Here is a 21,041-nt window from a genome sequence, read left to right on the forward strand (position 1 = left end):
CTAGGAAGTCCTCTGGAATGACAAAATCACTAGTTTTCCTGGGAAAACTGATTTTTTCTATACTGTACCTGGTAAACACAATTATGTTGTAAATAATATATAAGTAAACTTGAAGTTTTATATACAACTTTCTTAAAAGCAGTGAGAAATTAAATAGGTTATACTTTATTTTTTCAAAATCCTAAAACTAGGAGATCATTCATCCATCTGATCAAGTCAGACTTATTATTTTGATTCCCAGAGATAGTGATTCCCTCTTCCTTAGTGCTGACACCAAACATGATAATGTTCCCAGACCCCCCTGAAGGTGCATTCTAAAGAGACAGACATTAATAGATAATGACTGGGAACAGAACACATAAATACCTCTTAAAAAATTAACAAACCTGGATTTCCTGGGACACATGAGCAGTAAGAAGAAATCACCTAGTATCTTTTTAGAAAATGCATCTAACAATTTCTCATTCATAACCTGCTTCTGCCTTCACACTCCCTGACAAGAGTCACTGTTTATTTGTGCTAATGAGAAGTCTCCACACTGTTCAAACTTGTTAGAGACTGACAGCATTTCATATTTAGCAGTTTCAGTCACTCAGATCAGGATCTCTAATCTAAGTTCTGCATTTCCAGAAGAACACGACCCTTGCCAACAAACTGGGAATTCAGCAGTCACAGAGGGGGGACTAAAGGAGATGTTAATTTCTCAGTATTTCCAGCACAAGTCTGTGTCACCCTGTTTACATCATGCATCATTCATCTGCTGTGATGAAATGCAACCCCTGTGTTTAAAAAAAGACCTTTGCAACAGTGAGGATACTATATCTTTGTGAGAAGTGTTTCACATATTTTCCATGGGCATTAACTGCTCCTGCTTCTATTTAAATCTGTGTGGTCCTCTTCGGAGGGTATTATTCATTTCAAGAAATCCATTGAGAAGGTGCTGAGCATAAGAGGGGGAAAAGCCAGCATGGCAGCAGACAGCAGCATGGCTCCTGAAGAAAAGCCGAGAGCTGCTCCTGTGAAAAGGGCTGTCCACAAGATCCGAATGGCCAGCCAAGTCTTCAGCCTGGCGCGAGGTTGGCAGCAGTGGGCATCTGACCACCATGTAAAGCAAGAGCAAGAGCCCTCTGGATGGGCCCCTACTGCAGAAGGCTCATCAGCTCAGCCTGTACAAGAAAGTTCCTTCAAAAAATGGCAAATTCCATCTGTCAAGAGGGACCAAGAAAAAGATGATAAAAAATCCTCAGTGACAATAAGAGATGCTGAAAAAAATTCAAGGGAATCAGATGAAGCCCTCAAAATGTTCAACATTAAAAGCAAAGAGGTGACCAAAACCGTTGTCAGCAAAGCCTACGAACGAGGAGGTGGCGTCAGCCTCCTCAGTGAAAGATATGAGAATAACAACAGCAGCTCAGAGATGACCAAGCTCAAAGAAGAATCAAGTGCTATTGACAAAATTCTTAGTGGTAAATTATCTCCAACCATAAGGAGAAAGTGTTCAACTGTGGTATCAGATCTGACCAAGGGCTGGGAACATATGGAACAAGAGGACAAAGAGGGATCTAAGAAAGAACTGCTACTTAAGTGTCGTGATGACAGCCTGGATGCCCAGGACAGTGGCTATGGGGAGGCAGAAGAAAAACTCGAGCAGGAAGACAGTGACCGAGAGGTGACGGCTGTGAGGATTAAACGTCCTGTACCATCTCTGTAAGTAAAGCATCTCTATTACATTATCACAAATGGCAGAGAGGTACAGGTTTCCATGAGGAAGATGGGGGGGGGAGAATAGTAGGAAGTGATTAAAGATAAACTATAACTCTTCAATTAAAAAAAAAATAAAAATTCAGGATACATTTCGCATATCTCTCTGTGCTTAATTAGTTAGTCAAAAACATCTGACTGTAGCCTAGGGTTTTATGTGCTATGTACATAATAGACACAGTCAGAAAATTATATTTGGGAAATGTTAATTATATTTAATTTTCACACTGGATTTACTGGTTCATCAAAATAACTACTTCCTTCTTACTACTTTAGTTCAAATTTCAGAATATCAACTATTCATTTATTTCAGCAAATGCTGTCTAAAGTAATTTATTTGATAAATAGTATTTCCAAATACTTATTGATTATTTTGCTTAGTACAGATTGTAAATATTCTCAGGAGCAATTTGCAGAGAATGTCCAAAATTAACATTGCATGAATTACTTCCAAGTACAGCTTATCAAAAGCTGGGTTCAATGCTTCATTTTGGAAGCTTTCCCATGGATTTGGAGTTCATCAATTCAAAGAAGGGAAACTTTCATGGGATCTAGGACCCCAGACATACATTATAAAGCATTCAGCCTGCTTCAACATCTGCAGGATTGATTTGAATCATTCTGTACGCTATACATCATTTGACAAAAAGAACACTTGAATCATCAATACATTCCTTAACATCAAGGTCTCTCATTGGGCACACTACAGTGTGGGGTGAGGAGATAGGAAAGTACATTCATTGAATATGTTGTGGAAGTAGAACCTTCCTTATACCTGTAAATTGTGTGAAGAAAAAGGAAGAAGAATCTGTTACGTAGTTATTATAGGTTATAGAGTTATTATAGGTTCTACTCAAATATTTTAATTAAGTAGTAAATTCATAGCATTAGACAGTTTTGACTAAGACTTCTTTCAGTAAGTCTTATGTTTGAAGTTTACTACACAACAGCAGGTACACATTAAATTTGGAGCCCAGGTGCTAAATAAGTAGTGTTCAGCCATAACCACGCAATCCTTGAGAAGTCTCCTATAAGAGCAGAGGAACAGCAGTGTTTGGTAGAAATTATCCAGTTTCCATTTCCAGAGATCTCCAGCAGAACTACCTTCCCAGAAGACAGTTACAAACAGTCGTGCTGTGGCCACATTTGCCAAAAGGCAGATGTGGAACTAATTCGTCTCTCTTTCGTTAGTAAAACAATAAAAGACCCTATGTCCAATGCTGCAAGATGGGAAACTGTATGCAGCTGTTACAGGCACAGCACACTGTGTGCTCCACTGCTCTCTTTTACAGACTTGGTAATGCCATGCAACAAAGGCAGCAGAAAGGAACATGTGGTTGAACCTGAGCTATTTGGATGTGGAACTCACATCTGGCTGTAAAATTGCAATGAAGGGGAACCCAGCCTCTGAGGCCAGTGGTGAGCTGTGGCTCAGGTGCAGACCACTTGTTGCCCACTGGCTTTCTGGGCAGGGATGACATCTGGAGGGGAAACTTAAACTGAGGTAGGGCTCAGTAGAGCTCAGCTGCCCAAGCCTGTGGGAGGGAAAAAGCTGACGCCAGGACATGGGTTCCTACTGGAGCCATCCCATAGTGGAGCTTCTACACTATGTCCATCTCCCGCATAAATGCAAGCTGAGCAGGAAGCAATTTGAGACAAGAAGTCAGGGCTTTAACACACCCCCCCCAATTAGCCTGTGGTCAAAGGGTGAGTAAGGCAGCAGGAATCAGAGGACCAAGGCCAGGATGTTCATATCGTGTCCCAATCACCTTTTCAGAAATGAAAAACTGAGATCAGCACTGATGATGAAAAACCGATGAAAGTGCCAAAACAGACTTCTTGATCCCTTTGCAGACAGGCAGGCAGGCAGGCTGTATCATTCCCAATGCTTGGATTTTACACCTCACTACTGATGAGCATTTAACATGACCAGCATTAAACTGTGACCACCATAGTCATGGATTTCAACCATACAGTTCTTTTTAGCACAGCTATCTGAACACATGCACCCACACAGCTATTTTAACTATTCAGATGGGATTAGAATGATGCTTTGCTGTATAGCTGAACAGTCAACTCCAACAAGAAGTAAATGGTTAATAGCCAAAGTGAAAAAATCTCTACTGTAATGTAGTGCTTGAAAGTTTGTGGTCCCCACTTTTAGTGAAGACTGTGTGCACTATCCTTTCACAGAAGTTAGGACCTCAAACCAAAGATTTCACATATACAGTGGAAAAAAAATATATTTGCAACACTTATCCATAAATAACCTCAGTTAAAACAATTTTATCAGTTTAGAATGTTATAGTACAAACAAACCAACTATCTAGTTTCTGTTAAACTTTTCTTATACTTTTCTCTATGTCTAATTTTAGTGCTGCTATGTAGGAAAAACACTGATTAGCTATATTTACTGAGGTGTAAATGATTGAAATAACATCATCTATGTTACTTACATCTCTCTCTTTCACTAAAATCTGACACAAAAAAAAATTTCTATTCTTACAGTGCTGTTATCAGGACTGGATTTTTAAATTATTCTTTTTTTAAATTTATTTTATAGACTCAAAATATATTGTTTCAGCCTGCTACTTTTATGAACCATTCAATGTTGCTTAATCTTCTTCAAAAAGGCCATAAGTACATGGTTGTTAAAATATATCTCCCATTTTCCTCTCTATGTTTCAGGAAAAAAAAGCATCAGTGCCAGTATTTTGTTTTCCTTGCATCAGCACCTTCATTATTTCCAGCTGCACTATTTACTGGAATAAGGTTTCTTCCTTAGTAGAAGGCCTGTTAACTCCTACTGACATAGGAAACACTATTTTGTTCCTGCTTAGGAGCCAAAGGGCTGCAAAAAAAGGGATATGAAACTCAAAATATTAAAAAGGCAGAGAGAAAAAGGTCTTACAGAAAGAGTCAGAGGGAATATGGAACATGGATATTATCCTCCTAGAAGGTCAGAATGCATTTAGGATGATTATTCTGGTTAACAGGTTAACTTAGCTAATTGTTACAGGTAAAGTACTTCTTACAGTGGTTTAACATTCACAACCTTCACTTTGGATCCACAATCCTTTGTGTAGGTGGGGTAGAAGCATGAAAAAATGCTTCTACCTGTACACAATTCACTGTGTTAACTTGTCATTAAGCTAAACAATGGCAAAGATGGCTATTCAGCCATCAGAAATGGTTAAATCAGAAAATGCATTAAAAAAAGTTAGTTACAGTAAGTTTTTTTGAAAGCCACGTGGGGCACAAAAACAGCAAAAGGACAGATAAGATGATGGTTTTCTCAACCACTGAGAAGATGATTTGGATTGAGGAAGGTGATAATAGTATTCTGCTAGAAAAGAAAATGAAAGGTTTCAGTAGGAAAAGGAGGGAATACATTCTAGACTGTTAAATTAAAGCAGGCAACAAAGACTTTACAGCCTCCTGCTATCTCACTGTCTTCTTTCTGCTCGACCTGCGGAATTGAAATTCTAGGACTTTCTCAGAGCTCATGGCCCTCAGAGACAAGAGGGAGCAGTTGGCTGTGGCTGAGGGATAAGCCCTCTGCAATGACAACTGCTCATCAGCTCCACTGAGACTGTTGGCATTACTTCTTCAAGGCAAATTTGGTTCACTTAGGATTTTTTCCCCCTGGCAACTTAATAGCTAATAAAGTGATCCAGCTCTGCTAGTTCCTCTGTCCCTGGCACTAAGTGTCTGCACTTCTTCCTCTACCATTATAACGCTGCTCAGTACTGGCATCTTTCTGGTGCACAGATCTGAACTGGGGACATCTCTATGAATCCTATTCTCTCTTTCAACCAGCTTAGTAGAAAACAAAGGAATGCCAAAACAGCAGGGAAACAGAATTTTCTGCAACTCTGCAGTCCTCTCTAATATTTTTTTAAGTGTATTTTGATTCTCTGGTGTTACTGTTAATATTCAGCTGACATTACTGAGGAGGTTTCAAAGCAGCCTTTTGGGGAGTAAAAATATTAGAAAACAAATTACTTTGGCACAGCCACAGCACAGTCCCTAGCTGAGCTCTGTACAGACACAATGACAGGATGTGGACAGCACAAAGACCAGCTCAGACTATCTGTAACTCCCCCACAATATGTAAGATTGGTCACTAGAGGAAAGAGTATCAGACAACTTCTTGTCTGTTTGGAGTCATCCAGCACTATGATGTTGCTACGCACACACACACACAAAAAAGTAAGACCTCTGAAGGCCTTTCCTCATCCTTTGACATTGACATAGATTTCAGTAGCCTTAAGTTTCTTTCAAGCTTTTATCCTGCCCATTGGAATGTGAATTTTGGACTTCAGTACTTGTTCAGAACTGTACTTCAAATATAGAATCATAGGCCAAGCTACCACACTCCATTAGCTTGTTGTTGTTCCTACAGTTATTGACATCTATTACAGAGGAGAGATTTTTCTAGACCCTACCTTCTGTTTTTCAGGCAAGAATAGTGGAGGACCTAGACCATACACTTAGAGTTATTGCCATCTCTAACCTTGGAGGGGGGCAGATTTCAGGCTTAGGTAGGCACACAGAAACAGGGAGCTGTGTGACTAACCAAAAGTACAGAAAGTGCAGGTATTTAGCAACATAGTTTTGCTCCCATACAGAATTAAGACATTTGGGGAAAAGTTTGTCAAAATGGGCTCAAATCTGGGCTGGAGGGTAGTAGTATAGACTGGATAAAGCTGTGGTCTGCGAATTTGCATTTGAGAGCAAACTGAGCACAGACTAACAGCCTCCAAAGAACTAATTTAGAAGTGGTGAACTCGTGCCACCTGGTGGCTCCCATCTTGTCTGCAAAACTACAGTAATCAGTTAGTAGCAGAGATCAATAGCAGAACTGAGCCATTAAACTATAAGATCCAAAGCTCAAACGCCCTTTGTGTTTCTTTCAGCGCAAGCAGGCTGAGCGAAGAGGCCCGTGCCAACTCCCGCAGGAAAGACAGCGCCGTTCACAGCCTGAAGGACAAGTGGCAGGAATGGGCCGACCAGCACATCGTAACGCAGAAGCTGAACCCCTTCAGCGAGGAATTTGATCACGAGCTGGCCATGTCCACGCGCCTGCACAAAGGAGATGAAGGATATGGCCGTCCAAAGGAAGGAACCAAAACTGCTGAAAGAGCCAAGAGAGCCGAGGCCCATATCCATCGGGAGATCAGGGATATGTGCTTCATCATCGAATCAATGGCTAGGCCGCGGCCCGATGGCAAGATCCAAGTTACTTTTGGGGAACTCTTTGAGAGATATGTTCGTATTTCAGATAAGGTTGTTGGAATTCTGATGAGAGCCAGGAAACATGGGCTGGTGGACTTTGAGGGAGAAATGTTATGGCAAGGAAGGGATGATAATGTCATAATTACTTTATTAAAATAAGCAAACCAGAACAATTTTTGGAAAACTTTTCTCCCCTTCTCCCTTGCTATTAGCATTTGCACATGCCAGATCAGTAGCTGAATGACAATATAAACTCAGGACAAGTTTTTGATCTGTGAAAGTGATCTTGTACATGTATTTCCTAATTAATTCATTTAAATACCTATAAAATTATTTTATTTGAATACAGAATAAGAATATCACATTTGTTTTACAAGCAGGATACACAACTACTACTGCAGTATTATCTTGAGAACTACTGATGCAGATTTCTCTTACATATCACATACAAAATCCTTCTTTTTATAAATGGGGTTTTATATACTTATTGTATTTATATAACTAATTTATTAGGTTGTTTCATATTTGGAGTTATGAATGTTGGAATGTAATGAATAAAAATGTTTTCACTAGATAGACACAGAAAATGCCTTCTATGCAACATCATGCAATGTATCATCTGATTATCTATGTTGATACAGTTCTTTTAAACAGGGGAAAATAGTATAACATATAAAAATCAGTCAGGTACTTGTACTTTTGTGTATAGCAAAAAAGTGACTAACAGCATTATCTTCCTCTGAAATGTACCTCTGTGAGAAAAGATAAACCATGTTCATAACTTTGAGGAAATGTTGTTTCATATTACACAGAAACACTGACCTAATTTTACAGAATTTGCTGTTCCGATGTTACTGAAATAATGTATTTCAGTCCAGGTGATGCTGAACAGAAGTAAATGCTATTGAAGTCATACTTCTAGTTCTTAAAATTGTTTGTATTATTCACAAATCTGAGACCTCTGTAAGGTCTTTAATAATTACTGGATTATAGAGATCACTCTTTACTACTGTAAAAATAGCTGGTAAAAATGTGTGTCCTTCACATGAAAAGCATTTGTTTCAGAGCAAGATGCCTGGGCCAGTAATTTGCATAATGACAAAGAAGTGTTTTTTTCCCCCATAAAATTCTTTCACACTGAAAGAGTAAATATTGTCTTAGAAGTTGTATGAACATCTTTTCTCTCTGATAACCCAAATATTGCTGTCATATTAGGAGTACAGCACTCCAGTTTGATACTACAGTGTACAAATAAATCAAATATTTAATAAGTTAGTAGTCAGTTCTTGTATCACTACGTCTATTGTAAGTCTGTGTAAATCATTAATATTTTAGGCATAGTTATATGTTGTGACTCTAAGGAAGAAAGAATTAACTGTAAGATGGACTCAATGGAACGTACTTAGCAATGTTTTTTTGAGATCTCTTAAACTACTCAAGCTGACCTACAAAACTGACCTCAAAGTGTAATACTTACATATAATAATTTTTACCTGCATATTTTTAACTTATTTTTACATCTTTATATAATGACCTTCACAGTTGTCTAAATTGTCTTGACAAAATTTTATTGTCAAAAGAATATATGAACTATAAATAAAACCCTTAATTATTTCTTGGTTATTGTCCCACACATTTGAAAATAAATATGTGTGTATATTCTGTGAAGTAAAATATCAATAAATTTTTTCAAAATATAAGTGTACTATCTTTTCACAGGCTGTTAAAATATTTCCCTGTGAAGGTTTCTCTGTCCAAAGATCCAGAAAGAGATTTCAGGGTACATGGAAAGTAAGTCCTTATTAAAAAAAAAACCTGTACAAAGAACACACACTATAGGCACATAAGTGTTAAGTGAATTACATATTTCTGCTCATGATAACTCTCATCCACCACAGGAAAACACAGCAGACGTACAGCTCACCACTGGTCTTTCAGTCTTGTGTTCATGTGTGACTTAAACCCCAAGAGCACCTCATCGCTGTATGAGGAATCAAGCACATCTGCTTTCATTCACCCACCCAACACAGTCAGCATAATATATTTTTGGACTGAAACACTGTAGCATACCAGTAAGTGGTGCATTTCAATATTATGCACATTTACAGCATATAATAAGAGCTTGTGCATTGATACGAAGTCTATGCCACCTACCACTCACCTGCAGGGAAACATCTGGAGTACAAGTAGTCCTGCTGAAGTAGAAATCAAAAAAACCTTCCTGGCTTAGGTCTTGAGCCAATGAAGTAGCCTGTAGAAACTTAATTTACTCTGATGTTTTTTCCATTTCTTCCTACCTGTTCGATAGGAACATGGAAGTATGGAGCGCCTCTTCTGCTTTATCTGTTCCCCGAGCATTGCCTCTAATGAAGAAATCATTACATGAAAGGAAGGCAGAAATTGTTGCCAACAGAGAGCCATCTCTGCCTCATTGCATGCCTACTGCAGAATCCCAGAAGGGGCTAATGTATATGTGTCAAACACTTATAGACAGACAGCTGTGGAGCCAACCAAAGATCGTCAGTAATAACACTCCAAGAGGAAAGAACAAGATTGTGGCTTGAGAAGGGGGTCATGTGGGGGTAGGGGAGCACTTTTCTAGGACAAACATCTTAGTTCTAGTTCCTGGAGATAAGCACAGTAGTGCAATGCAACGGCAGGAATGAGGCTGAGAAGTGGGCAGACTGCAGGGGGGATCAAGACCACCAAAGACCCCTGAACCTGCTTCTGGAAATAGAGAAAATTCCTCATATCTGAAAGAACGGACTGCACATGGTAACTAATTTGCATAGAAAGGTAGTCACTATCTTCAGGGGAGGGAAAACCTACATATAAAAATGTAACCCCACCAAGACTGTGCGCCTCAGGACATCCTATGAGCTGGACCAACACTGGAATGCTGGTGGTCTCTTTTACTCTTTCTTTTCTTTCCTTGTCTCTTCATCTTACCCTTTATCTAAAACCAATTGCCATGTGCTTATATAGTAGGTCAACTGCTAACGCACCAATTTCCATGCCACTTGTGTAATTTACTAATAAAACTTTCTGAGTTTTTGCAGACCCCCTGACTGTTGTTCCTTTCAACCATGAGCATCTACGAATCTTGTGTGCTTCCTTCCCCTTAAGGATTGGATGGCAACCTACTGACAAAAAAGGCTGGGTTGACCAGATCACCAGCAGATTTAGTGCTGGCATTTTATTGCTCCTGCCCCTTAAAATGCAGGGAGGTAGACAACCAACATGGACTGAATAAACTGCTGGCATTTTCAAACAAAACCATCTTCCTCCAGGTTCATTAGGGCAGGTGAAGCATCTACTTTAGAGGCAACAATTGCTCCTGATCCAGTCCCAACATCTGAAATTTAGCTACATCTGCACCTCCTGAAATTCATAAAAGTCATTCACTTAAGCATTTGCAAGCAACTGATTATTGGCATTTATTTTCTGCACACTCCTGTACAACCACCAGAAGTCACTGGGTCCAAGACTATGCTTTAACAGTTCCATGTAATGCCTCCACTAGTACTGGGGGCAAGACAGGCAAGGACAGACTAAGTTGCACAGCAAACTTCTCAGTCAAACTGTATGTAATTCAGTGACAGAAGAGATAAGGAACCTTCCTGTTTTCTCCTTTATGGCACATAGCAGAGAGAACTGAAAGCCTGTAACTTATATTCAAATACATTCAGCAACAGAACAGACCAGTGGTACTCCTTGAATTTCAGCATTTCATATCCACAGAAAGTAGGAGAAAATAAATCTGAACCCATTAAAAACAACTGAACAAAAGCACTCCATGAACTACCCACTCTAACTCCCCTAGTATACTGTGTTACATTTCTGTAAAACTAGCACCTCTGCCAAATTTAAATATTCTAAGCAGAAAGATGGTAAAGGTCAAACCCTTCTTGATTAAAGCAGTCTCTGTAAATTTTTATTCAAGACCTGCTTTCCTAGTTCTGACTTGCTTCAAATATAAAAGCCTTAAACTCTGAGACAAGTGTGCAACACTTACTCTCACAGTTGCTTAGAGTTGCACGTTATTTTCTTAAATACTGTATTCACCCTCCAAATGTTGTATTTGAAACATATCTCCCCCACTTTCCTCTCTGAGGCGAGTGTTGCTTTTGTGAGGGTTGTGTAGTTTACTTGGTATTGAAAAACTAATCTCTTCTTTTGCAGGAGCTGAAGTACATTTTTCATATTCTGAATGTAGTTTTCATGTTTAAGTGACAGCATGGAATTTGTATCAGAGGAAATAAATTTGACTTTTACACTTTATTTTTTCAAGTCTTACCACACTTGCTGCAGTGGTTTGAAGCGAGTGGATGTGTATCCCACCCAGTAGAAATCAGCTTCCTATTCCACAGCAATAATTCCTTCTTTAAAAATGCTTCTGTACAGCCTGAATTCAGTATTATAGCTCATTTTTAAAACAGGGAAAGGCTACTGAAATAAAATTAGCTGTAGTGGAATGTAACATTTGTGGTGGTATGCTCAATCATCACTAATCACAGAACAAATACTGGCAAGCCCTGTTCTCACAGCCATTTGCACTGCTGTGTATACATTGCACCACACCAACATCTCAGCTAAAGCCACTTCCTGACACCGCAGGGCACACTAAAAGTAGCTTAGTATTCAACTGCATGTGTACTACCAGCAGTGTAACTGCTACAACAGAAGACCAACAAGGATGACAAAGCTTGTCAGATAAGCAGAACAGCAGAAAGCAGAGTTGCCATTGGCAACTCTGCAGTGAGACAGCCGGCAGGACCACTTTGGTTTGCAGGTACTATACCAAGGGCACACCATGCACTCAGCTGGGCTCTCCCTCACTCTACTCCAGTACTCTATTTCATTGTAGTAGCATGTACTCTAAAGGGAAGAAAGAGTAGAGGTTTGTTCCCTTAACTGAGCTCCCTACTGCTGTGTTAACAGTAAAATACCCTGATGACATCTGTTCATTTACAGAGGAAGAACATAAAAGTAGGATACAAGTGCTGAATGAGGAATACAAGATTATTATTTGTTTTATTTGAAGTTGAAGTACTCAATGTTTTTACTCATCTTCAAAGAGTGGATTTTACGCAGACATGCTAATTCCTGTACTAAAAAACCCAAAACTCTAATGCAATATATACAGGTAAGCAGGATGCAAGCACAAGCCATATGTGATAAATCATGACCTTTTGCAGATTACACAAAAGCTGTAAATAACATATATAGGATTTAGAGCCAAAAGATGATTTGGTAAGAATCCCAGGTGCCCAAGCAAAACATCAAATTACTCTATGAATCCATCCAAGAGCTGTATGCTGAGACACAGTCTTCTGGCATTGAACTCCTGAAAACGAATCTCATAAGCCTTCAATGTATGTCAAACCCCAACTCTTTACAACCACAGAAGCAAACCTTGCCAGAAAATTCATATTGAATTGAACGCAGGAGGTACATCAAGACAGTGCCTTTGATCTCATCTAGACTATCCTTTATATGCATTGTACAAAAGTTAACTACACCTCTGGTTAATAAAATCCATGGTCTTTCATTAGCAGACATGCATTACTCGCTAGAGATCCTTTACACAGGTAGTCACATCACTAAGTGTTGCCATGGTCACTTTAAGTCAAATGCCCTTCTATTCCTTAACTAATTCAGTATTTTATAAGCATGATTGCTACTGTACTGCTAACTATACACTACTCTTGATTTCCACTTTTTTTCTTCCCTTGTGACTTTCCAAGAGTGGTCAAAGACTTGGAGACATTCAGCTACTGAAGATTTTTCTGTGCTTTCATTTAATTCTTCAAAGCATAATTCTTTATAAAATTCTTCACATCAGTTTAAGAAGATCTGAAATAGGCTTTATTTGCAATATGAGCTTAGGATAGACTAAGCACTTGAATTAATGGGTTTTGTCAGCAAGGATGATCTGAGACATTTTTTCCCCTCCCTCTTAAAAGTGGTTGAAGACAATATATAGCACTCTCATTGCTTCCCACTGGGTTTTAAAAAAAAAAAAAATCATAAAGGATAAGCAAAGGCATCCTACTTATTCAGTTATTAAATGAACAGCAAGAAAAAAAATGCATTTGTGCTTCTAGGTAAACTCCAACTTCTAAATAAACTCCAACTCAAGTTTATTCTTACGTATATTTAGATTTATTTGCTATACATCACTGTGAGCTTATAGTAGTTAAAATCCATTACAGGATTTATTTTTTTGTTGTTGTAATAATCAGTCGTAACTCCACAAAGACAATAATACTGCTGTGGAAGACCAAAGGGGAGAAAAGCCATTTCAACTTATTTACAGTTCCTTATTTTGTAAACATTTACTCTACACATTGTACTAAGTTCTAATAAGGATAAAGAGCTATACATAGAGACAGGAAACAAAGCCCTGTTTTTCTATTCATACTGAGCATTAGCATATTATAGATGAAACGTCTGCCCTTTCTCATTACCATAGCAGTAAGCTGTCTTCAAATAAGTTGGGGTTTTTTAACTTTCCACAGATGTAAATATTTTGAAATAATATACAACTACATCTACTTAAGCCAACCCATTTGGCTTTTATTCCATTTCTAGAATAATTTAAAGTGCTATAAGCAACCCGTCAATCAACACTTTTCTATAATAACAAAACTACTTTAAACATTAATTTACAAGATAATATACAATGTTTATCTGAAATAGCTGAAATTTCAGCACAAAGTCAGTCACTGTCACACTTAACAGCAATTTTTTTGTTCCTTTTTTTGTTTTGTTTTTTTGCAGAACATAGAATAAAAGCTTTGAAACAAACAGTTTTGTTGAGCTGTTATTGCCACATTGGCTTATCAATTTTCCTACAAAAGTGGACAAGAGCTACTGGAACTGTATTCTAGCCTGTCATTTTTCTTTTGAGGTCACATGACAGTAAGTTTGCATATTCCACGAGTCTACTGAATTACAATATTGTCTACCTATAATACATTATGTCATTTTAATCAGAGCTGGTGCTAATTGTAAATTTACAACATAGACCCACTCAAAAACATCACAAATATTTTTTTTCTTTGGACAGGAATAAGCTATATTCTTGGAGCTGATGTGCTACACGGCTACAACAGTATAACAGTATATATTGACACTTTATGTTGAAGAAAGATGCATCTGCTTCTGTACTTTTAATGCCCTACTATAGCTACAAATTATTCACTGAGTTTTTCTTGCTTTAGCCTTTTAATTTTGTGGAATTATCATATTCTTACAGTCCCTTGCCATTTTATAAGTCCTTGCCATGTAGCTCAGTATTGTCAGTATTTGTCCCAAACCTGCAGATCATTAACAGCATGTGCAAAACACTCTTTAAATACAATCAGCATGCAGCTAGAACACCTATTAACTGACTTGTTTCTAAACATGAACAATAAACAAGACGAGTGGCACTGTTGACTTTGGATATCTTCTAACTTCACCACGTGTGTACTGGGACATGTTAAGAAGGAATGCTCAGCTTCTCATCCATTTGTGGCACCATGAATAACCCATTGTTGGCCTGAACCAATCCCTGCAGTGCTGCTGCCAAATACCCACACGCAGCTTTCTTAGAGGTTCAGAGAGGGCAACTTCATTCATAGACATAATCTGAATACAAAAATAATAAACTATATTCAATGAAGCAGCCCCCTAGCAGGATTGCAGAGAGGTGTGTGTGGGAAACCTGGGAAGCAACTGTAATATGGACAAGAATTTTACAGACTGCAAAGTTCAAAGTAACTAATGTTAATTTTTAGTCCGCATGGTCAATATTTTGTAAAATTGTCTACAGCTTAGAAAAAGTATGACAGTATATTACAGGTGTGAGAGCATGAAAAAAGTCTGCTATTTAAAAATAATAACTAATGGCCACACTAAAAACTTTGAAAAAAAATCAGAAGTAAAATGCATTATATTGCTCCTAGGGATTTTTAAGCTGCACTGATTCATGTCAGGTTTGGGACAAGAACCTGTAGAAATAGTTAAATACTCATTCAAAAGCCCATATTTCTATGTCTTGAATAATGAAGTCTTCTCGCTTAGAAAGTGTGTGATTCCCAAATGTTTTACATGAATGACTTCTTCCATGGTAGAGATCACCATCGAGCCAAAGAGCAAACTCTCCTCTGCAAGACAGACAACGTAGTTAACCAAAGACTGAGGAAGTAAGCATTAAACCTATCAATGCAATTTTCATTCAAAATTCAGGAATAAGAAGGAATTAAATAATTAGTTTTTAACACAAGTACCTCATTGCTGTTGACAAATTTTGGGATTTTTTTTCACTATTTCACTATTTGCTATTAATTTGGGAATATCCTTTTTCAGATATTCTGAAATAAAAAAGCTACCTAGAATTCCTCAGTTTTCAGCCTCTTCCATTTTTATTAAGAAGATATAATAGTACTCTTATTATATCAGAGAATGTTGATTAAAAAAAGGGGGAAACATCCCAGAAGCTTATGCAGGGAAGGGGAAATGGGGTGAGACAATGTATAATTTTTGATGACACTGGCATGTATTGGGACAGTTCAGATTCAATTCTGCCCTCTTCTAGTGATGCATAATTTTCACATTTACATAATTTCAGAATCACAATATCTTGTGTCCATTCTGAACAGAGCAAGACACATGCAAGTTGAGCATGGGAGGCATCAAAATCTTGCAAGGCTGAAACTTTACGCCACACTATGCTTAAGACAGACCTTCCTGTTTTAAGTTTCTTCAACACCAGAAGCTGAACACCTGACAAACTAAAGCTTTCTTGGCTGGTAACTATTGAGTCCTGAGCTATCAAACTGAAGTAAATTCCAATTTTTCCTCCTCAAAGGTGTGCAAACAAACACTTTTAACAGATTAATTATAACTTACCCTCCTCCACCAAAAGCGAGAGAGTCCATGTCTCCTTTAATAAAGAACATGTTGTCTCCTGTCCATTTGAAAACCTAAGAAAAGAAACCAAAAAACAAAACAGACTAGTAAGTAAAAATATCTGAACTTTTTGTTTGGGTGGAAGGGAAACCAAATATCAGTAAAGACAGACTATAGGTGGCTAGAGGCCAGTTTAATGAAGTTATCAAGCTTACGCAGAAAATTCAGGGAACAGATATTTGCAGATAAAAATTCTCTTAGATTTTATACTAATTAAAATAGGACCATTTCAAACAGGCCATCTTTGAGCATTGAAAGTTCTACAGAATGAAAAATACCAAGAAAATATGCTTAGGTTAGATGATATGTCCTTTAAAAGGATACAGTTTGTTAATTTTCAGACAGACACCTGGACGAATTTAGAATAGCACAGAAATCTTCAGTACAATGAAAGAGTCGGGTTGAGCATGTTTTCACTATACAAACACTACCAATTTACTTTGTCCATAAGGGACAAACTAGTATGATGGCTTTTTTTGGCCAACCTATAGTATTTTTCAGATTTACTGTTAGATTTGTTCTGTAAGTATTTCAGGATAATGCACATGGCAGGAGAGAAGGAGGGAAGGAGAGTAAGAGTACACAAAATTATTACTACTTACCTCAAAATCTGGAGAAAAAGTGAACATAAATGTCTCCCCAGTGCCATAAAAGCCATCACTCACTTTAAATGGTTCAGATGCTAGTGCACCAAAAACCTGTAGCAAAAACACATAAGAGCAAGAGAAACTTCAGAGAAACTACACACCATTTGAGAATCTCTAATAATAGCAAGATAAGCAAATTAGATTGTAAATGTTGAAATTCACTTGAGGATGAGCCTTACACTGTTATCATGGTTCTGAGTGTATTGAGATATGGTACAGTGCTTTGTGGTAAAATAAAAAGGTAAGAGGACTTTCTCAATAAAAAGTGAACAGAGCAAGAAAAAACCCCACACTAATGGATAAAAACTAAACTCAGAAAACTCTCAGGTAGAATGTATACATATTTAAAATTTCTTAGACAACTCCTATTCCACTTGACCTAAGCTATTTTTAGCAAGTTCCCAGTTGTAACTGAGTTATTTTTCATGTAATTTATTCATTCCAATCCAAGTAACAGGTAAGCACTGGTTACCCTGTCTTACAACAGAGACAGATTTTAACAGGAGGACAGGATGCCATCCAGAGGGACCTGGACAAACTTGAGAACTGGGCCCATGTGCACCTCATGAAGTTCAGCAAGTTCAAGTGAAAGGTCCTGTACCTGGGTCAGGGCAACCCCAAACTTAAGTACAGATCTGGAGATGAACTCACTTGAGAGCAGCACTGCAGCAGACAACTTTCATCTTGCGGATGAAAGACTGGACATGAGCCAGCAGGTGCTCACATTTTGTTGAATTCAAGAATTAATCTCTTGCAATAGCAGGTATTTGATGTACTGTACATTTTAGAAGTCACTGCTAAGACTTGATTGTTACAGACCAGACTAAAGGTAGAGTTACATACCAAACTTCCTTAAAGGCACAGCACTTACAGAAGCTTCCTCATATTATTACTAATACTTTATTTCTTTATATTATCTTTAAGAACAAAGTAGCACTACAATGACAAGTTCCTTGTCACAACACAAAATTGTTCCTTTACTTCAGTTAGGAGAATTACCTTTGAGTATACATTTGACCAATATTTATACTCTAAAAATATGATTCTCTGGAAGAATTTTTAAACTTACTTGATGAGATGATGAAGTAAAGTATCACAGTCAGCTAAAGGTGCTCACGTTTCAGAGACCTGTATCAGTTTCAGCTGTTAAACAGCAAATTCAGTCTAAAAATCTTGAAGATCCATGAACTGAGGTACAAGTTTCTGTACTCTTGCTTTAATGCGAGGTCACAGGAAAATAAGCCCAAACTTTTTTTTTTCAGAGACATTTATTTCATTCAACATCTAGAATCAAACACTGGCAATATATTTCTCTATTATGCCACAGTCTCAATGTCAAGAACAGGTTTGAGAGAGAAAGAAACTATTATATTCTTGCTTTCTGGAGAAATTAGACCAAAATAAACAAAGTGATTGTTTTCCTGTTAGTTTCCAGAAGGTTTCCTTTTTCCTCTGTATTTTTTATATAAGGTAGGCTTGAGATGTTATCAAGACCTACAGCTTTCTATACTTTTTTTTTTACCCATTACTGGGTAAAAAGGTTAGATGGCCTCATGGGAATTTGAATTTTAAGACAGTATTTCATTTTTAGCTGATCTTTAATACCTGTTCCACTACCTGTAACTGTTAAGGTTAAAAATTAAGGATGAAAGAGTCAGAAAGAACTTATAATTGCTCTAGTCCATTATGCCTATTGCATATTTTATTGTCTCTGTACGTGTAAGCTCTAAAATGCATCATGAGACATTTTTTCCTTTTTGTAATTACAAGCATCTGGGCAGTAGACTAGACTTCAGAAAACTGGGTGTTAACTTTTCTCTCTCAAATATTTTCTCAGCCTGTGAGTTGTTTTCCATCTTATTCTCTCTCCCCTATTCGGTTGGGAAGGGGAGTGATAAAAGCAACTTGGTGGGCACCTGGCACCCAGCCAAGGTTAGCCCACCACATGACCTTAGACTGTACTTACTGTATGCAGATAATTGAACTTAAATAGAGCATCTTTTAGCGTAAAAATCCATACTAAATTCAAATTAAGAAAGTTTGATCAATGAACATAAAAGCAGCTACTAAGTAAAATTCCATGTTTAAATAACTACCTGAATATTTTCCAGCAATGGGAAGTCACTGAACCCTTCAAATTATTTCTTAGTCCTCATCTGAGTCTCTGTATCCTAGCTTCTTTTAACAGTTCAAGTCATTCTTTGAATAGTTCTGCAGAAGCTATGGTAGCTAAGCTACATTTAGGTGGTTAAGACATGCCTTACTTCAGATCAATACCCTCAGGGCTGACACTACATCTAGTAAGTAAGTATAAGTAAAAAGATAAAATAAGTGTAATGTTTCATTAACAATTTATATTCTTTGAGAGCAATTAACCTTCCATCAAAATAACGGAGTTGTGCCAAACTCAAACTATCTCAGTTCAGCCTCTACACAGGTATGAGCTTTTAACACAACACTTATTCCGATGTTTGCCTCTGATCATCTCAGGACTGTTATTTGTATAATCAGTAAAACACAAAACTAGTACATTCTAACTATAGAGAAACTCTTGCATATTTTACTCAAGAGCCTCTGAAGTTTTATTTCTAATTATGGAATAAACTATGCTATAAAGAACCTCAGAAGGTCTCTCATAGTTTCCTACTCAATAGAGGACCGATTATAAAGCTATAATTTGGCTGATTCAGTCTTGCCCCGTTCATCTTCGAGTACCTCCAGGAATCAGGATTCTACACCCTCTCTATGCTTCAAACTGAGTCTTGAAAGATCACATTGTTGCTGTAAGTAACAATAAAAGATCAGACTTTGCAGAAAAAGAGCAATTTGCTTCCCACCGGTTATTTTAGTTCTTGAGAAGTGATGTTTATAGGATTTCTCTATGAGATCAGATTGTTGTGGCTAGATACTAGGGTGGATAACTAAAATTCCCAAGTTCTAGGTTCCATGTCTGACAATTCTGCAGTGTATACAATAAAATGTGAAGAACAACTTATTATCAAACTAGACAGGGTGATTAACTGCATTAATTCCACTTCTAAACTACCACTTGTTTTGTGACTGATGTTCAGGAATTAAGTGCCAATTTCTTTTTAAATAGCTGTCAGGGTAGACATCAGACCTCAGTGTCTTCACTAACAGAAGTACATACCAATAGATAGATAGACACAGTCCATAACTATTGTAGTGAGGTATCTATAGATTTTATGGACACCTTTATTAGAGGATCTCCAAGAATTGACTGGAGCAGGCAATTTAGGTGGCTTTAAGATTCTAAATTCCAACTAGGCAATGTTCAGCTTTTTAATAGTTAAAGCTTTAATTTGTGAAAATTCAGTGTTTTGGCTGGATTTTTTTTTTAATAGTTGTTTAATTAAAATTGCAAATAGATTTGAAAAAGAAATCAAGACTGGAGAAGATTCTAGAGTATAGGGTGAGGCTTAGCAGCCTTTAATGAAACATAGTATGAAAAGTTAAAAGGTACACTTGCTCTTACTTAACCTATTATCAACATAAGAAAAATAAGGAATCTTCATAAACAAAGTGCCTCAGAGGAAGCAGTCTAGGAAATAAATTAATTCTAGTTTAAAAGAAAAGTACTTCAACCAAGGATATGACAAAACCAGTATCTTTCATTAACATAGAAGCTACAGAGTGGGCAGAACAAAGAATGCTAAAGAGGACTGATGAGGTAAGTTCAGCAAATGTCAAGAAACTATCTTGTCATAATTTTGTCATTCTTCAAAAAGGCTGAATCTCATTTGGGATCTTTTCTGAACTAGATAGCTTAGAAAAACGTTGGTGATCTTGGAGCACAGGATATGAATAAACACTTGTTCTCTTAAAACACATTCTGACAGGGAATAATAGTATTTATGTTAGCATACTGCTAGTGAAATATTTCTGGATAAATTCTGCTATAAAAAAGTACTCAGATTCTTTTTCAGTCATGGAAAGCAGTTTTATAGGACTATCTGCGAGGAAGATACAAGATATTAAAGGTAAATTGACCTCTTTCAAAAAAAATCTTAGATTAATTATCCTAATTACCAAAGGGCATAGTATGTTTCCAATATCTTATTCTTCATGACTGTAGATCTTTACATGAAGAGAAGAAAGACTGTGCTAAATTTCAATAGGTTTTGAACAGGAAGATAGTGTAAATTTGTTTTCTGCCATCAAATGCAAACACACTTTGCAAAAATAGCATGAGACAAAACTACTGAAAACACCACTCTTACTGCACTGTCAAAGGAACGAGCACATAAAAATTGTCTAAACCATTCTGCTTACTAAATAGACACGGATGTCCTGCACTCTTGAGAGGAACTGAGGTAAGATTTGGCATACACTGTGAAATATAAGTTCAGTGGCTACTGGACCCAAAAGTCCAAGGAATACTTTCATACACATTCCTAGGTATGAGACTGTAAGATA

At 37.4% G+C, this 21,041-nt stretch overlaps 2 protein-coding genes across 9 annotated transcripts in view; one reads left to right on the top strand and one right to left on the bottom strand.

Annotated features, from left to right (window-relative positions):
• The first annotated feature begins 915 nt into the window (after positions 1 to 915).
• Positions 916 to 8,620, top strand: ABRA (actin binding Rho activating protein). The gene is made up of 2 exons (XM_032705082.1): positions 916 to 1,707; positions 6,681 to 8,620. Exons 1-2 carry the CDS (start codon positions 968 to 970, stop codon positions 7,156 to 7,158), a joined length of 1,218 nt encoding a protein of 405 aa, XP_032560973.1. The 5' UTR covers positions 916 to 967; the 3' UTR covers positions 7,159 to 8,620.
• Positions 8,621 to 12,011: 3,391 nt separating this feature from the next.
• OXR1 (oxidation resistance 1) overlaps positions 12,012 to 21,041 on the bottom strand; it is a 226,428-nt gene continuing 217,398 nt past the window's right edge. For 7 of the 8 annotated variants that reach the window (XM_032705052.1, XM_032705025.1, XM_032705020.1 and 4 more), the window contains 3 exons: positions 16,560 to 16,655; positions 15,898 to 15,971; positions 13,281 to 15,152 (listed from right to left, as the gene is read on the bottom strand). In XM_032705052.1, the coding sequence (XP_032560943.1) occupies positions 15,017 to 15,152; positions 15,898 to 15,971; positions 16,560 to 16,655 (306 nt within the window). In that variant the 3' untranslated portion in view covers positions 13,281 to 15,016. Of the gene's footprint in view, positions 15,153 to 15,897; positions 15,972 to 16,559; positions 16,656 to 21,041 lie in introns of all 8 variants that reach the window. The other variant, XM_032705013.1, reaches the window with a different exon arrangement.

Source organism: Chiroxiphia lanceolata, chromosome 1 (genome assembly GCF_009829145.1).
Source record: "Chiroxiphia lanceolata isolate bChiLan1 chromosome 1, bChiLan1.pri, whole genome shotgun sequence".
NCBI lineage: Eukaryota > Metazoa > Chordata > Aves > Passeriformes > Pipridae > Chiroxiphia > Chiroxiphia lanceolata.

What these genes read in the sequence shown, in the direction of transcription:
- ABRA (XM_032705082.1), top strand. Translation starts at nt 968, where the DNA reads ATGGCAGCAGACAGCAGCATGGCTCCTGAAGAAAAGCCGAGAGCTGCT. An exon ending in AAACGTCCTGTACCATCTCT is followed by an intron (nt 1,708 to 6,680) that starts GTAAGTAAAGCA and finishes TGTTTCTTTCAG; the next exon opens with CGCAAGCAGGCTGAGCGAAG.